At 38.9% G+C, this 16465-nt stretch overlaps 1 protein-coding gene across 1 annotated transcript; it reads right to left on the bottom strand.

Annotated features, from left to right (window-relative positions):
* Positions 1-13737: 13737 nt before the first annotated feature.
* On the bottom strand, positions 13738-15813 carry LOC148118203 (mas-related G protein-coupled receptor member B2-like). The gene has a single exon (XM_087901298.1). It carries the CDS (start codon positions 15804-15806, stop codon positions 14829-14831), a length of 978 nt encoding a protein of 325 aa, XP_087757424.1. The 5' UTR covers positions 15807-15813; the 3' UTR covers positions 13738-14828.
* Between the last annotated feature and the right edge of the window lie 652 nt (positions 15814-16465).

Below are 16465 nucleotides of genomic sequence, written 5' to 3'. Positions count from 1 at the left end.
GAGTGTCCTAAAAAGGCTGATAGAGAATCAACTAGAAGGTCTGTCACAGTTGAGGTGATGACATAGAGTTAAAAGCCAAGACAGAAATAACTTAGTCATCCTGAATAAATGGAGGGGAGAGAATGTAGGAGCTGAAGATCAAGGTCATGATCAGGGGAACCCTCCCCCCAAGACAACTGAATTGAGCTTTTGGGAGTACATGGGCCCTGGACCAACAGTTAGGGAGCCTGCATGGGACCAATCTAAACCCTCTGCGTATGTATGACCATCCCTGGGTCATCCATGCTCCTGTAAGTAAACTCTCATCCACACTCCACTATTTCTAATCCCTCACTCAGAGGCCTGTAAGATATTCCAATAACCTTATTAGTACACCACGCTGAACTTTGGTCTTCATGGGTCTCCTGGGTAAGAAAATATTTATATATCCCCCGAGAGGTCACACAGCCACTTGGGTCTAAACATTGCCAAAGGAATCAAATCAGGGTTTGAGAGGAGGATGTCTGGGCCCTGCTTTGATCATTATGTTACTAAGTGCATTTGGCATTCTGAAATGTACATAAACTTCTACCCTCAAGAGCAGAATGTAAAGGTTTGAGTGTGGAAAATATTCTATATGTATGAATGCTTTATATGCTCCTCTCCAGATGCTGGAGCTACTTGGGGAGATTGCAAGAACTTTGGAAGCCAGAATATACTAAAGAAGTAAGTCACTGGGAGGGTTGACATATTTTCTCATCACATCCTGTCTTCCATAGTGTGACCCTCCATCTTCTGATTTGTGCTCCCATTTCCAGCTCAGATGCATGGAACAAATCCTCATGAAAATAAATAGAAGTAAACCATTCCTCTTTAGTTACTCATTAAAATATTTGATCAGAGTGAAGCAAAAAATAATGCACCAAATTTTCTGCTCAGTGTATGCTTGTACTATGATGAACTACAATTATTGTAGTGAATGAATGCGCTATCATACCTTTTGTGGAGATATAAAGATTCTTGTACTCACAACTCAGCACCAGAAAATCCAGGAACATTAAATACACAGGATTTTCTTTTTAAAGTGAAAAAAGAATAATGAGTTATCCACTCTGAAGGTCGGGATAGGATGTGGTTAGTAGCCTGGTGACTTTTGTCCTGTCTTTGGAACAGAGACCATACCAGGTAGTCCACTACAACCTTATCATGAGCTTGATTTTTTTGGCAGTAAATATACAAAACTCATCTATATGAAAGATGTCACATATTCTATAAAAGCACTTCAGATGTAGTCACATCTTAAATTTTATTGTGAAAATAGAATAGAGTATATCATCACCTGGAAACTTCCCCAAATTTCTCCATGCTGTAGGAAATCATAAAGTCAGTAGTTACCCTCCCACTGGGGTGTGCCCTCTTATACTATTTATGCTGATGTAAAGCATGCATCTGGCCTCTTTTTCAACTGCGGGATTTGGTTTCTGTTTTCTGTTCTGATATTGAGTCTACCCCTAAATAAATAACCTTGTATTATTCTCAATTCTGACCTAGTATGGGATTTCTTTTAAGTGTCGATCTTCATCTGGCACCCATGTGGATTCGGACTCCACACCTACTAGGTGGTCAACAGCCCAGAAATTCTCCCTGCCCTGCCTGCTTGGCTTGTTTTTACCTACGTGTTTTTTGTAGAACCCTTTCCCCAACATTGCCGTGTGTGGCAACTTTAAAATTTCCCAAGTGCATGCATGACTGCTGTGTCTTTTGGTATGCTTCCTTGCCGCATGTCAACTTGTGAAGCTTCTGATTTCTGCTCCCTGCCCATGAGTTCTGGGTTTCTTGCTTCGTGTATGGAATTGATTTAATTGTTTATAATTTGTCACGCAAATCATATTTCTCAGTATTTAACCAGTACTAAGGTAGAAAACTAAAGCTGTTCAGGACTATTCATGTCCCCACTGTGACTCTGCAAACACCACATTTGCTGGACCATAAAGAATACAGTTTATAGGATCACATAACAGGTAATTAATAGATCAATATAGCAGACTACATTAATATTGAATCTTTTAGTAACTTCTTTGTTAGTACTATGGATTGTATTATGTGAGGTTTATATGTTTATGGTGATCCTTCAATTTATTGGGTATCAGGACTCAGTTGCTTTCTTCATATTCTAGCATTAAGAAAGAATGTGACATTTTAGTAATGATAGAGTCTTTACAGATTAATAAAGAACTACAAGTTGAAAATCAAAAACTGCCTGAAAAATTTAATACTTTTAAAAAGGTAACATTAATTTGACAGACAAAATTGAATCCATATCTAAATGTACTAAGAAATTATTTAAAAAATCCATACTGTTGAATTTGACAATCAAAATTTGTTAAAAAGTTATGATAAGTTATCAGATAGAGTATCTCTCCAAGATGGAAATCTGTATGCTATCCAAGTAATATTGAAGGATGTGGTGTTATTTTTAAAGGAGAAACTTCAGACCTTGGACTCACATATTCAGAATGAGGACCAAAGGCTAGGTGCCTCAGTGAAATCACTAGTAATATATACAGGCCAGAAAATTCAGGCTTTACAAAAGACAATACTAAAAAGATTTTAAATAATTGAGGAAATTATTGAAGCTGATTAACAGGGAAAGAAGACCAGAGGACAGGATTCAACATCACCAATAGTTATCAGAGATGATTTATCCAGGGTTTTAGCTTCCTACCCTATAATCTACCCTAACAAAGCATCAACTTCTAAAGGCCCAAAAGGATCCAAAGAAGGTAGATGGAAACTTACAGTAATGAACGATCTAAAAGAAATTAAGCAAGCTGTTGTTTATGGCTTGCATTCTGCATTTGTTAGGGAAATGATAAAGACCTGGGCTGCTAGCATCAAAGTAACATCACATGACTGGATTCAGTTAGTACTTTTCACTACTGATGAAATAAAAAAGTTATGCTAAGACAATGAACCATGGCAAAGAGTTTGTGCAATTTCTTTTGAGGCACAAATTGAAATTATCTCAAAAACGAAAGACTTAACTTTATGAAAAGAGCTTTTTGAATTCTTCTCTGTTCTTTTTTTTTTTTAGATTTCAACATATTTTATTTTTCTTTTACTGTAAAAAACACATAAAAATGAATTTTATTTAGTAAAACACATCCAATTATTTTGAAGTACTCTAAAATAATGCCATGTTATTATATTACTTTTTTCTTAATTAGCCAAGAATAATGATAGCATTTGACTTTCTTTTAGAATAACGATGTATGATGAATGTTATTGTTTCTGCTACGAATATGGCAAATAAATTAGTAACATGTTAGAAACATTTTGTGTGTACATACTTAAAGAGGTTTGCAACTAATGGCCTTAATGAATTCTTCTCTGAATTGTATGTCATGCTACAATAACTGGAGCCCATACATTTTATTCTGATGCAAATATCAGGGAAGGCAGGTTACAAATCAAAGAATTAAGTAATGTGGAACAAAGCCTTATAATTCTGTCCAGAAGGCAGAATTAAATGCTGTTCTCATGGTGCTATGTGATTTTCAAGAACCTCATTATATAGTTACTGATTCACAATATGCAGAAAGAGTTGTCTTGCATATTAAATCCACTGAATTTACACCAAATGATACAGAATTGAAATCATTATTTATTCATGTGCAAGAGATAATTAGGAATAGGCTTTGTCCTAGATACAAAACACACATCTGATCCCATATGGGTCTGCCAGGTCCTCTAACACAAGGTAATGCAGAAATTGATCAATTATTGATTGGAGATATGTTGTAGGCCTCAGTATTTCATAAAAAATATCACGTCAATAGCAAAGGTTTAATGAAAGAATTTTCTATTACATGACAACAAGCTACAGAGGTTATAAAGTAATGTTTTACTTGCTCTTTCTTTTTTTTTTGTAATTTTATTAAATTATAAACAGTTTCCATTTACGCCCCTCCTCCCACCGCCCTCCCACTCCCCCCCTCCCTCTCCTCCTCCCTCTTTGTCCCCAAGGGAAGTCAGGGTCTCCTGCCCTGTGGGAAGTCCAAGTTCCTCCCCCCTCACTCCAGGTCCAGGAAGGTGAGCATCCAAACAGACTTGATCCCAAAAATCCAGTATATGCAGAGGAAACCAGTCCCAGTGTCATTGTCAATGGCTTCTCGGAAAGACTGCAGGCCAGCCACATTCAGAAAAACCAGCCACATTCAGAGAATCTGGTTGGATCACATGCTCGTTCAGTCACGGTCCATCTGGCCTTGGAAAACTCTCATTAGATCCGACCCCTTGTATCAGTGGGTGATAGTATCCCTCGCAGTCCTTCGTCATTTTCTTCCTCCTTTTGCTCCTCGTTTGGATCTTGGGGGGCTCAGTTCGGTGCTCCAACGCGGGCCTCCATCTGTTTCGTCATCCAATGCCAGATGAGGGATCTATGGTGATAAGCAAAATATTCATCAGTATGGTCACGGGCCAAGGCCGGTTCAGGCACCCCCTCCTCTGTCCAGAGAACAATCTGGGGATCTCTCCTTGGACCTGGGATCCCATATATAATCAAGTTTCCTATAAACTCTAATATGACTCCCTTAGTTGAGATATATTCTTCCCTGATCCCACATTCATCCTTCCTCCCTTCCCCCCATCCCGGTCAACCGAGCTTTCTCCATTCCTCCCCTACTCCCTTCTCTCTAACCCTCTCCCCTTCCAACAACCCTCCCACCCCCCCCCCCCATGCACCCAAGATTATCTGGGACTCTTGACTATTTCCTACCTCCTGGCGGATAGCTAAATAATCTTCATCAGGTTCGTCTTCTTATTTAGCTTCTCTAGGATCACGAATAATAGGCTCAAAGACCTTTAATTATGGTTAGAATCCACTTATGAGTGAATACATACCGTGTTCCTCTTTTTGGGTCTGGCTTACCTCACTCAGTAAAGCGTTTTCTATGTCCATCCATTTGCATGCAAAATTCAAGATGTCATTGTTTTTTACCGCTGAGTAAAACTCTAATGTGTATATGTTCCACACCTTTTTTAACCATTCTTCTATTGAGGGGCACCTAGGCTGTTTCCAGGTTCTGGCTATTACAAATAGTGCTGCTATGAACATAGTAGAACAAATGCTTTTGTAGTATGATCGGGAATCTTTAGGGTATATTCCCAAGAGTGGAATTGCTGGGTCCTGAGGGAGGTTGACTCCCAGTTTCCTGAGAAACCGCCACACTGATTTCCACAGTGGCTGCACGAGTTTGCATTCCCACCAACAATGGATGAGTGTTCCCCTCACCCCACATCCTCTCCAGCATAGGATATCATTGGTGTTTTTGACTTTAGCTATTCTGACAGGTGTAAGATGGTATCTCAAAGTGGTTTTGATTTGCATTTCCCTGATCGCTAAGGAGGTTGAGCATGACCTTAAGTGTCTTCTGGCCATTCGAAGTTCATCTGTTGTGAATTCTCTGTTAAGTTCAGTACCCCCATTTTTTAATTGGGTTAATTAGAGTTTTAGTGCCTAGTTTCTTGAGTTCTTTGTATATTTTGGAGATCAGACCTTTGTCTGATGAGGGGTTGGTGAAGATCTTCTCCCAGTCAGAAGGCAGCCGTTTTGTCCTACTGACAGTGTCCTTTGCTTTACAGAAGCTTCCCAGTTTCAGTAGATCCCATTTATTCATTGTTTCTCTTATTGTCTGTGCTGCTGGGGTCCTGCTTAGGAAGTGGCCTCCTGTGCCTAAATCTTGTAGACTACTTCCCACTTTCTCTTCTATCAGGTTCAAAGTGGACGGATTAATGTTGATGTCTTTAATCCATTTGGACTTGATTTTTGTGCATGGTGATAGATATGGATCTACTTTCATTTTTTTACAGGTTGACATCCAGTTATGCCAGCACCATTTGTTAAAGATGCTTTCCTTCTTCCATTGTATACCTTTAGCTCCCTTGTCGAAAATTAGGTGTTCATATGTTTGTGGGTTAATATCTGGGTCTTCTATTCGATTCCATAGGTCGACTTCTCTGTTCTTATGCCAATACCAAGCTGTTTTCAATACTGTAGCTCTATAATAGAGTTTGAAGTCAGGGATGGTAATGCCCCCAGAAGTTCTTTTATTATATAAGATTGTTTTGGGTATCCTGGGTTTTTTGTTTTGCCATATAAACTTGATTATTGTTCTCTCAAGGTCTGTGAAGAAGTTTGATGGGATTTTGATGGGGATTGCATTGAATCTATAGATTGCTTTTGGTAGAATTGCCATTTTTACTATGTTGATTCTCCCAATCCAAGAGCAGGGGAGGTCTTTCCATTTTCTGGTATCCTCCTCAATTTCTTTCTTCAAAGACTTAAAGTTTTTGTCAAATAGGTCTTTCACTTCCTTGGTTAGAGTAACCCCAAGATATTTTATGCTATTTGTGGCTATCATGAAAGGTGATGCTTCTCTGATTTCCCTCTCTGCTTCTTTATACTTTGTGTATAGGAGGGCCACTGATTTTTTGGAGTTGATCTTGTATCCTGCCACGTTACTAAAGGTGTTTATCAGCTGTAGGAGTTCTTTGGTAGAGTTTTTGGGGTCACTTATGTAAACTATCATATCGTCAGCAAATAACGAAAGTTTAACTTCATCCTTTCCAATTCGAATCCCCTTGATCTCCTTATGTTGTCTTATTGCTATTGCTAGAACTTCAAGCACTATATTGAAGAGGTATGGAGAGAGTGGACAGCCTTGTCGCGTTCCTGATTTTAGTGGAAAGGCTTTGAGTTTCTCTCCATTCAGTTTGATGTTAGCTGTCGGCTTGCTGTATATTGCTTTTATTATATTTAGATATGATCCTTGTATCCCCAGTCTCTCTAACACCTTTATCATAAATGGGTGTTGAATTTTGTCAAATGCTTTTTCAGCATCTAGTGAGATGATCATATGGTTTTTTTCTTTCAGTTTATTTATATGATGGATTACATTGATAGATTTGCATATGTTGAACCAGCCCTGCATCTCTGGAATGAAGCCGACTTGATCATAATGGATAATTTTTCTAATGTGCTCTTGGATTCGGTTTGCCAGTATTTTATTGAGAATTTTCGCGTCGATGTTCATGAGTGAGATTGGCCTGTAATTCTCTTTCTTGGTTGTGTCTTTGTGTGGTTTTGGTATTAGGGTAACTGTAGCTTCATAAAAGGATTTAGGCAATGACTCTTCTGTTTCTATATTGTGGAATACGTTAAGGAGTATAGGTATTAGCTCTTCCTGGAAGTTCTGGTAGAATTCTGCATTGAAACCATCTGGTCCTGGGCTTTTTTTGGTAGGGAGATTTTTGATAACAGCTTCTAATTCTTCGCGACTAACAGGTCTATTTAGATTGTTCACCTGTTCTTGGTTCAACTTTGGTATATGGTACTTATCTAAATAAATGTCCATTTCTTTTACATTTTCCAACTTTGTGGCATATAAACTTTCATAGTAAGATCTAATGATTCTCTGAATTTCCTCTGTGTCTGTGGTTATGTCGCCCTTTTCATTTCTGATCTTATTAATTTGCATGTTCTCTCTCTGCCGTTTGATTAACTTGGCTAGGGGTTTGTCAATCTTGTTGATTTTTTCCAAGAACCAGCTTTTTGATTCATTGATTCTTTGGATTGTTTTCTCTGTTTCTATTTTGTTGATTTCAGCCCTCAGTTTGATTATTTCCAGTCTTCTAGACCGCCTGGGTGAATCAGCTTCTTTTTTTTCTAGATCTTTCAATTGTGCTGTTAATTCTCCAATGTGTGCTTTCTCCGCTTTCTTTAATTGGGCACTTAGTGCTATGAACTTTCCTCTTAGCACTGCTTTCATAGTGTCCCATAGGTTTGAGTATGTTGTGTCTTTGTTTTCATTAAATTCAAGGAAGAGTTTAATTTCTTTCTTTATTTCTTCCTTGACCCAGGGGTGATTTAGTAGTTGACTGTTCAGTTTCCATGAGTTTGTGGGTTTCCTGGGGGGAGCATTGTTGTTGAATTCTAATTTTAGTCCATGGTGATCTGACAAGACACAGGTAGTTACTAATATTTTTTTGTATCTGTGGAAGTTTACTTTGTTACCGAGTATGTGGTCAATTTTCGAGAAGGTTCCATGAGCTGCAGAGAAAAGGGTATATTCTTTCCTATTTGGGTGGAGTGTTCTATAGATGTCTGTTAAGTCCATTTGATTCAATACTTCCAATAGGTCTCTCAATTCTCTGTTTGGTTTCTGTCTGATTGACCTGTCCATTGGTGAGAGAGGAGTGTTGAAGTCTCCTACTATTAGTGTGTGTGGTTTGATGACTGCCTTGAGTTCTAGAAGAGTTTCTTTTACATATGTGGGTGCCTTTATATTAGGAGCATAGATATTCAGGATTGAGACTTCCTCCTGATGAATTGTTCCAGTTATGAGTATGAAATGTCCATCTCCATTTCTTCTGATTGATTTTAGTTTGAAGTCGATTTTGTTAGATATTAGAATGGCCACGCCTGCTTGTTTCTTAGGTCCATTTGCTTGGAAAACCTTTTCCCAACCCTTTACTCTGAGTAGGTGTCTGTCTTTGTGGTTGAGGTGTGTTTCTTGTAAACAGCAGAATGTTGGATCCTGTTTTCGTATCCAATCTCTAAGTCTGTGCCTCTTTATAGGTGAATTGAGTCCATTGATATTAAGTGATATTAATGACCAGTGGTTGTTGACTCCGGTCATTTTTTTTTTTTTAGGTAGTAGAGTGTATGTGTTTTTCTTCTTTGCTTTGTGTTTGTGAATGGTCGCTAGATGTTCGAGTTATTGTAGGCCGTGTTGGGAATGTTGGATTCCTTCGGTAGTGATTTTCCTTCTAATATTCTCTGTAAGGCTGGATTAGTAGCTACGTATTGTTTAAATTTGTTTTTATCCTGGAATATTTTGTTTTCTCCGTTGATAGTGAACAGTAGCTTGGCAGGGTATATTAGTCTGGGTTTGCATCCATGGTCTCTTAGTTTCTGCAGTACCTCTATCCAGGATCTTCTGGCTTTCATGGTTTCCATAGAGAAATCTGGTGTAAGCCTGATAGGTTTACCTTTATAAGTTACTTGACCTTTTTCCTTTGCAGCTCTTAAAATTTTTTCTTTAATATTTATGTTTTGTGTTTTGATTATTATATGACGCAGGGATGTTTTTTTCTGATCTAATCTGAGATCAGATTAGAATTTGATCTAATTCTGAGAATTTGTTGGATTTGCCATTTTCTCTGACCAGAGCATTTATTTTCTCTATGGTATCTTCAGAATCTGAGATTCGTTCTTCTATCTCTTGTATTCTATTGGTTATGCTTGATTCTGTAGTCTCTGCTCGTTTACCTAGGTTTTCCATATCCAGCCGGTTCTCGTTTTGTGTTTTCTTCATTGCCTCCATTTCAGTTTTCAATTCTTGGACTGTTTCCTTTACTTGTTTGATTGTTTTTTCTTGGTTTCTCAGGGTATCACTCACGGATTTACTTATTTCTTCAAACTTTTTGTTATATTTCTCATCCATTTCTATACTCATTTCTTCAAACTTTTTGTTATACTTCTCGACCAGTTCCTTAAGGGAGTTATTCATATCCTGTTTAAGGGACTCTATTGCTTTCATAATGGCACTTTTTTCCACTTCATCTGGGTTAGAGTGTTCAAATCCTTCTGTTGTAGGGTCGTTGGGATCTGATATTTTCATGTTGTTTTTCAGATTGTTGGAGGAGGTCTTGCCTTGGCGTCTGCCCATCTCTTCGATCCAATGCTCTCTATTGGAACTTCTGGTATCGGGTCAGGTTCCCTTGTTGGGCAGGGAGTTCACTGATAGAATGCCTACCTTTCCCCAGGCAGGGTATTGAAGCACAGGCACTCCCTCTTTCCGGGATGCCCCTACAGAGCAGGCCCAGTGTGCAAGGCAGCTGAACTGGGGAACTTTTATGGCCTCAGTGGTAGGGGAGAAATATAGAAATTTGTACCTGGATGGAAGCTGGGATGGCAGGCGGGAGAGCCTAGCAGTGTGGACACAGCACTGCAGGCTGACCTGGGAGTCTATGGGGTCGGGGAAAGTCCTAGCTCCTCCTCGCTGGGCCCCTGCCGCGGGCCCGAATCAACTCACCACTCCGAAGGCCCTCTGGATGGAAGCTGGGATGGCTGGCGGGAAGCTAGCAGGGTGGAGCAGGTAGAGCAGGCTGACCTGGGTGTGTATGGGGTCGGGGAAAGTCCTAGCTCCCCCTCGCCGGGCCCCTGCCGTGGCCCGAATCAACTCACCACTCGGGAAGGCCCTCTGGATGGAAGCTGGGATGGCTGGCGGGAAGCTAGCAGGGTGGAGCCAGCAGGGCAGGCTGACCTGGGAGTCTATGGGGTCGGGGAAAGTCCTAGGTCCCCCTCGCCGGGGCCCCTGCCGTGGCCCGAATCAACTCACCACTCGGAAGGCCCTCTGGATGGAAGCTGGGATGGCTGGCGGGAAGCTAGCAGGGTGGAGCCAGCAGGGCAGGCTGACCTGGGAGTCTCTTACTTGCTCTTTCTATAACCCAACAATGCTACCTGCAGGGACTAACCCAAAGGGTACTCAAAGAAATAAAATCTGGCAGAATTTGGAAAATTAAGATATGTACACCACACCTTTGACACTTATTCAGATTTTCAGTGGTCAACTGCTTTAAGCTCAGAACAGACTGATTCAATAATCACACATTTATTAGAAGTTATGGCCATCACGGGTATGCATGCACAAATAAAGACAGATAGTGCTCCAACATATGGGTCTAAGAAAATGAAACAGTTTTTTGCTTATTATAATAAAAAGCATATGTATGATACCATACAATCCTACATGTCAGGCAATTATAGAAAGATCAAATCAAACTATGAAGGATATGTTAAACAAACAGAAAGGAATGGAAAATACCCTCATAAATTGATTACATAATGCTTTATTAACCTTAAATTTTATTAGCGCGAATGAAAAAGCAACAGAGAGACATTGGATAATAGAAAAGTCTTCTGAATTAAATCAGTCAGTTTATGTCAAGGATGTGTTGACTTCACAATGGAATTCAGGAGATGTGCTACTTTGGGGAAGTAGTTTTGCTCTGCTTCCACAGGAGAAGAAAAACTATGGACATCAAAATTAATAAAAATTTTGTCTGAAAAGGAGAAATCTCTTGAAAAGGAGAAACCTCTTGAAGAGAAATAACAAGTTCATTCACAATGGTAAAAACTATAGAGGTGGTAAGGAGAGCATATAGGGGTAGGGCAGGGTTCTGTCCTTGTCTTTGCAGAATGGATATGAAAGCAGGATCCTTCCTCCTGCTGCATACAATAAACAAACCTCAGCTTCAAAGACAGATATTATATCAGAGTACTGTGTTATGAAAAGATTTTCAAAAAAAAAACACCTCAGGAGCAAAATGGTGCAGTTATCCTAAATATCTAACAAAATAGAATTCAAACTAAAAATTAATCAGAAGAGATAGAGACGGACATTTTATATTCATCACAGTAAAATTCTATAAAAATGATGTCTGAATTCTGAACAACTATTCCCGAGGTATAAGGGCACTGATATTTGTAAAAATAACTTTACTATAGATTAAATCAAACATCAAACCACATACACTAACAGATGCCAGCTTTAACACCCTATTCTCACCAATGGACAGGTCTGCCAGACAGAAACTTAGTAGTGAAAAAAGGGAAATAACAGATGTTTCGACTCAAATGGACTTAGCACATATCTACACATCATTTCACACAAACATAAAAAATACCTTCTTCTCAACTCTTCATGGAACCTTCTCTAATATTTACAACATACTAAGTCATAAAGCAAATCTCAACAGACACAAAAACAACCTCATGAATTTTATCAGACCACCGTGTAAAGTTAAAGTTTACAAATTACAAAAGTCTACAAAATCATGGAAACTGTATTTGTAGCAGCAGACCACTTGTCCCAGTCATCCAGAAACAAAATAACCACACAGAAACTATATTAATTAAAACACTACTTGGCCCATTAGCGCTAGCTTCTTATTGGCTAACTCTTACATTAATTTAACCCATTTCTATTACTCTGTATATTGTCAGATGACTGTGGCTTACTGGCAAATATTTGGCAATTCTGACTCTGGCGGCTCCATGGCATCTCTCTGACTCTGCCTTCTTCCTCCCAGTGTTCAGTTCTGTCTTCCATGCCTATCTAATTTCTGCCCTATTAACAGGCCAAGGCAGTTTTTTTATTCATTAATGAAAACCAAAGCACACAGAAGGGACTCTCACATCACCTCTTTTTGCCATTTAAATAAAAAGGAAGGCTTTAAGTTTAATATAGTAAAATTACAGATAACAAAACAGTTATCAGGCAGAAATTATAGTTACAATATTTATATCTACTTTATCTTTTAAAATAGCTAGGGAAAACTATAGCTATCTGTTCTTCAACTCCAGCAAATACTACAAAATGATGTAATATTGAAGTAAACAGGAAGTGCATTGTAAGCAAGTTCAAAAACTCTCGAATTGTCAGAGACATCTCCTGTCTGGACAGTCACCCAAAGTTCTTCTGTACTGTTGAGGCATCAATCTTCAGTCTACAGGCCCAAAGTGTATAGCAGACTTTTCCACAAAGCAGAAAATGTGAAAGACAGTTCTGCGTATATTGGCAGTTTGCTGGTCACTTTTTTTCTGTATCCTGCAGAATGTCTCACAGAGTCTTTCATGAAGCAGGAATCCCAGAGAACCATCTCACCTCTAAGCAAATTCAGCACTCATTTCTCTATGGGTCCTGCATGTCCAGTTAAGCAGTACAGGCAAGAGTAGTTTCTTGCCAAATGGCTGGCAAACTACATAAGGAGACTATTTGATGCCCATCATCCTTTTGAATTAGCTTGGTGCTGCCAGGAGAAGATGTACCTCACTGTCATGGAAAGTCTTAAGTTCTTAAACATTTTAAATGCCATATTCTGAAGATCTCTGAAAGATTTAAAAAATACTTATTTAACTGAAATATATCTCTATACATCTAGAAAATCTAACTAACATGACTACAACTTTGACTATTATAGATTATTATCTATTATCCTATATTTCTTAACAATACTTTACATTTTTAAAAGAACTTCACAAACACTATACTTTAATCAAGAGCAAAAATATACATATAACAAAATTGACCTTAAATTTGTATCAATAAACCAAGATGCATACCAATGTAAATCTCTATAACATATCCCTTTTAAATGTAAACAAACATTTATAGATAATATTTGGGATTATGGGTATAGTTTCTCCAAACTGCTTCCTGCTGTTTATTAGGCAAAATATTTTCTTTATGGGGGTGTTTACAGCAACCTTTCAGGGGGTCTTGTTCCAACAAACCATATTGGTCTCTAAGCAATTCAAAGGTTCTCATCTCCTATGGAACCAAAAGAAGAACCCTTTTTCAAAGGAACATATCCTTAGACTCAAATTTTGGAATCAAGATACCTTTACGTTGGTTTAACTAAGCAATTCATAGAGTGAAATGTCTCTCTGTGCTTAGCTCCTTCAAGGGCAAAAATTCAAAGATAACACAACCATATACATAATTCAGACTCTCTATGAATTTTCCATGTTTATATGACTTATTTTTCTTTACTCATTTTAATCTATGACTGTCTGTACTCTGTCTCTTTAAAGACTTTACCCGTTTTTAAAAGATAAACTTATTTTATGACTCTCAATACTCTTCCATGCTTATGTACACTTATCCACCACTACGACTCATCTGTATTTGTCCTTATTACATATCTTTAATTCTTTAAAATCCAGGAACACTTTTTAAAAACTAAGCACATTTTAAAACTTAAGCAGCGCCTTTAGTATAGCATATCCGGTACTGACTTTTTGACAGCTCAGTCTAAAACTTAAGAGTGCTCTTACTATGGTATATATGGTACTTCCTGCTCACTCTGCACAGTCCAGTATGGTACAGCCACTTGTGACTCTGAACTGCGTCCACAGCCCCACTTCCAGGAACAAAGCTGGCCAACATTTTCATCAACCAAGTTGCTCCACACTGCTCACAAACTCCATTCAAATGCTCTGTCACCTGAAAGAGCCAGAGTTTGCAGTGGCAGCAAGACCCAGAAAGCCAGCATTTCAGAACCGCCAATTTTAAAAGCCTTTCTTAAAGGAGCTGCGTCATGCAGTCAATAAACAGAAAGAAGTTGTGTTAAACTCTGTATTTTGTGTCTAGAATTCATTTTCAAGACTCTTTCAATGGAGAAAAAGAAAGATACAGTGAATTCGAAGGCAAGGAAACCACTTGTTGAGAAGAGATTTAAGACAGACTTTTCTTGAAAATGTATACTTGTTTACTAAAAATTTGTGTAAGAAAGATTACAGGTACAAAGATTCTTCAAAACCTGAAGACATTAATAAGAACTGGCATTGTAAGGTATATCTGTTTAACTGCTGAAACAATGAAAAATGCTGTGAAAAAAGTTTAATAAACTATAGCAATTATTTAACTGCTATAAATTTCATTGCATAAGAAATGCAAACCATGTCTGCACTTTTTATGCCTTATGATGAAGCAGGGATTTCTTATCAGCGGAGGCATTCCATACACCCAGAGCACTTATAGGGAGCCCCCTTAAATGAACTTGTTGAGGCCTTGTGTAAGAAAGCTTCAGAAATGCTGCAGTCAGTGCTTGCATAACAAGTTTTGGGTCACTCAACTTCCACACAAAAGGTTGTTCATTTTAAAAACTGATTGAAGTCAGGTGACAAACTGAACTTGGTTGAGAAAATAACCACACATATGGGAAAAAATTTCTCTCTCAAAACTGCTTCTGTCTCATCAGAGCATCTCTCAGCCGATGCACTACAGTGTTTCATGTTCTTCAGTCTCTCTTGAACAGGCCCTCTCTCCACCTTCCTCCTCAGGAGTGTCCTGCAAGGCTCTCTGAAGAAACAGCTTCAGAGACTTCTGCTGGGACCTGCGGTGCCTGATGGAGCCAATGAAGAAGTAAATGATGGGGTTGGCACAGCTGTTAACACAGGATAGAAGTACTGTCACATGAAGATCACACATTTCAACATAATCCATTTGTTCAAACAATTGGTAGAAAAGAAAGTTGATGCCCAAGGGGAGACCAAAGATCAGAAAGAACAGCACTGTGAGTACAATGATCACACACAGCCTGGTCACAGGGATCCTCTGTGTGCCACAAAATATCCTCACCAGCAAGGTGAGGCTGGACCCACAGAGAACCACAAATAAAACAATTGACCAATAATCTGAGATATAATTTAATGTCTTACATGACAAAAATGAAATGCTGTTAAGAAGTAAGCCACATGCCTCCCCATATAGGAGACTCAAGAGCAGGGACAGAGCCCAAAGCAAGGCACATGTGACAGCTGATGTGAGCCTTGAGCGTCGGCAGCGATACCAAACGGGCCACAAAACAGACAGGCAGCGCTCAACACTAATGGCACTGAGAATGCTCAGGCCAGAAAGATAAGCAAATTTTTGCAAAACAAAATCAAATAAATAGATGCTGAAGGAAATGAAGGAGAAGATGGGAATGACATCAAAAAGGCAATGTACAAATAGAAAACTCAGGAAGAGAAAGTCAGCCACAGCCAGGTTGAGGATATACACAGAGAAGGCATTCCTGTGAATTTGGAAGCCCAGAATCCACATCACTATGGCATTTCCTGCTATCCCAACCATGGCAAAGATGAGGGAAAGATAAATCGTGGCTTGGTCCATGATGTAACAATGTGAATAATAAGAGTGGATGCTTCCATTTGGTGCTGTGATGGTAGTCTCCCATGTTGAGATGTTGGAATCCATGCTTAGGAAATCACCACTAGTGCTCCTGCAACAGAAAATAAAAGGACATGAGCACATGCTGTGTACTCCCTTATTCCCAGGACTACCCTGCTCTGTGGTAATGAATGAGCTGGTTCATGAGGAGAAGAAACAGGATTGGGTAGAGTAAATAATTTATCAAATGAAATATTTATGAAGCATTAATTTGAATCCAATTTGTATTTTTGGGCTATCTACAACCCATGCCCTCATGGTTGTACAACCCCATGTACTCATGTAAGAGAAGATAGTGGTCCAGTAGAGACATTCAGTATCACTGACCATGTGAGAAAGAAACAGAACCATGAAGCCCAGATTCTTTCTGTTCTAAAACTGTTCCTTCTCTGGTACAGGAACTTGGAAGCCAGAAGCATGACCATCAGCTAGTCTCAGTCCTGGCCGGGAAGGCTGCCAAATGGGAAAATATGGAAATCATGAGAGAGAGTCATGAAAGAAATGACAAATCTTGCTAAGACCAGTATGAACAGAAGTAAACCTACAGACAAAGGCTAATAAGTCTCCATTTCAGATTTGAAACTAGAAATCATGGAAGTCATTGAAGATATTAAGCATATTTCTGTTGTTGGTTGCTATATCACAATTATACATCTCTCTATTGAGACACAATGGGGAATCGAGAC

Source organism: Myodes glareolus, chromosome 24, assembly GCF_982192425.1.
Source record: "Myodes glareolus chromosome 24, mMyoGla1.1, whole genome shotgun sequence".
NCBI classification, from domain to species: Eukaryota; Metazoa; Chordata; class Mammalia; order Rodentia; family Cricetidae; genus Myodes; species Myodes glareolus.
Note: the sequence above shows the minus strand (reverse complement) of the source record. Positions and strands in the feature narration are given on the sequence as shown.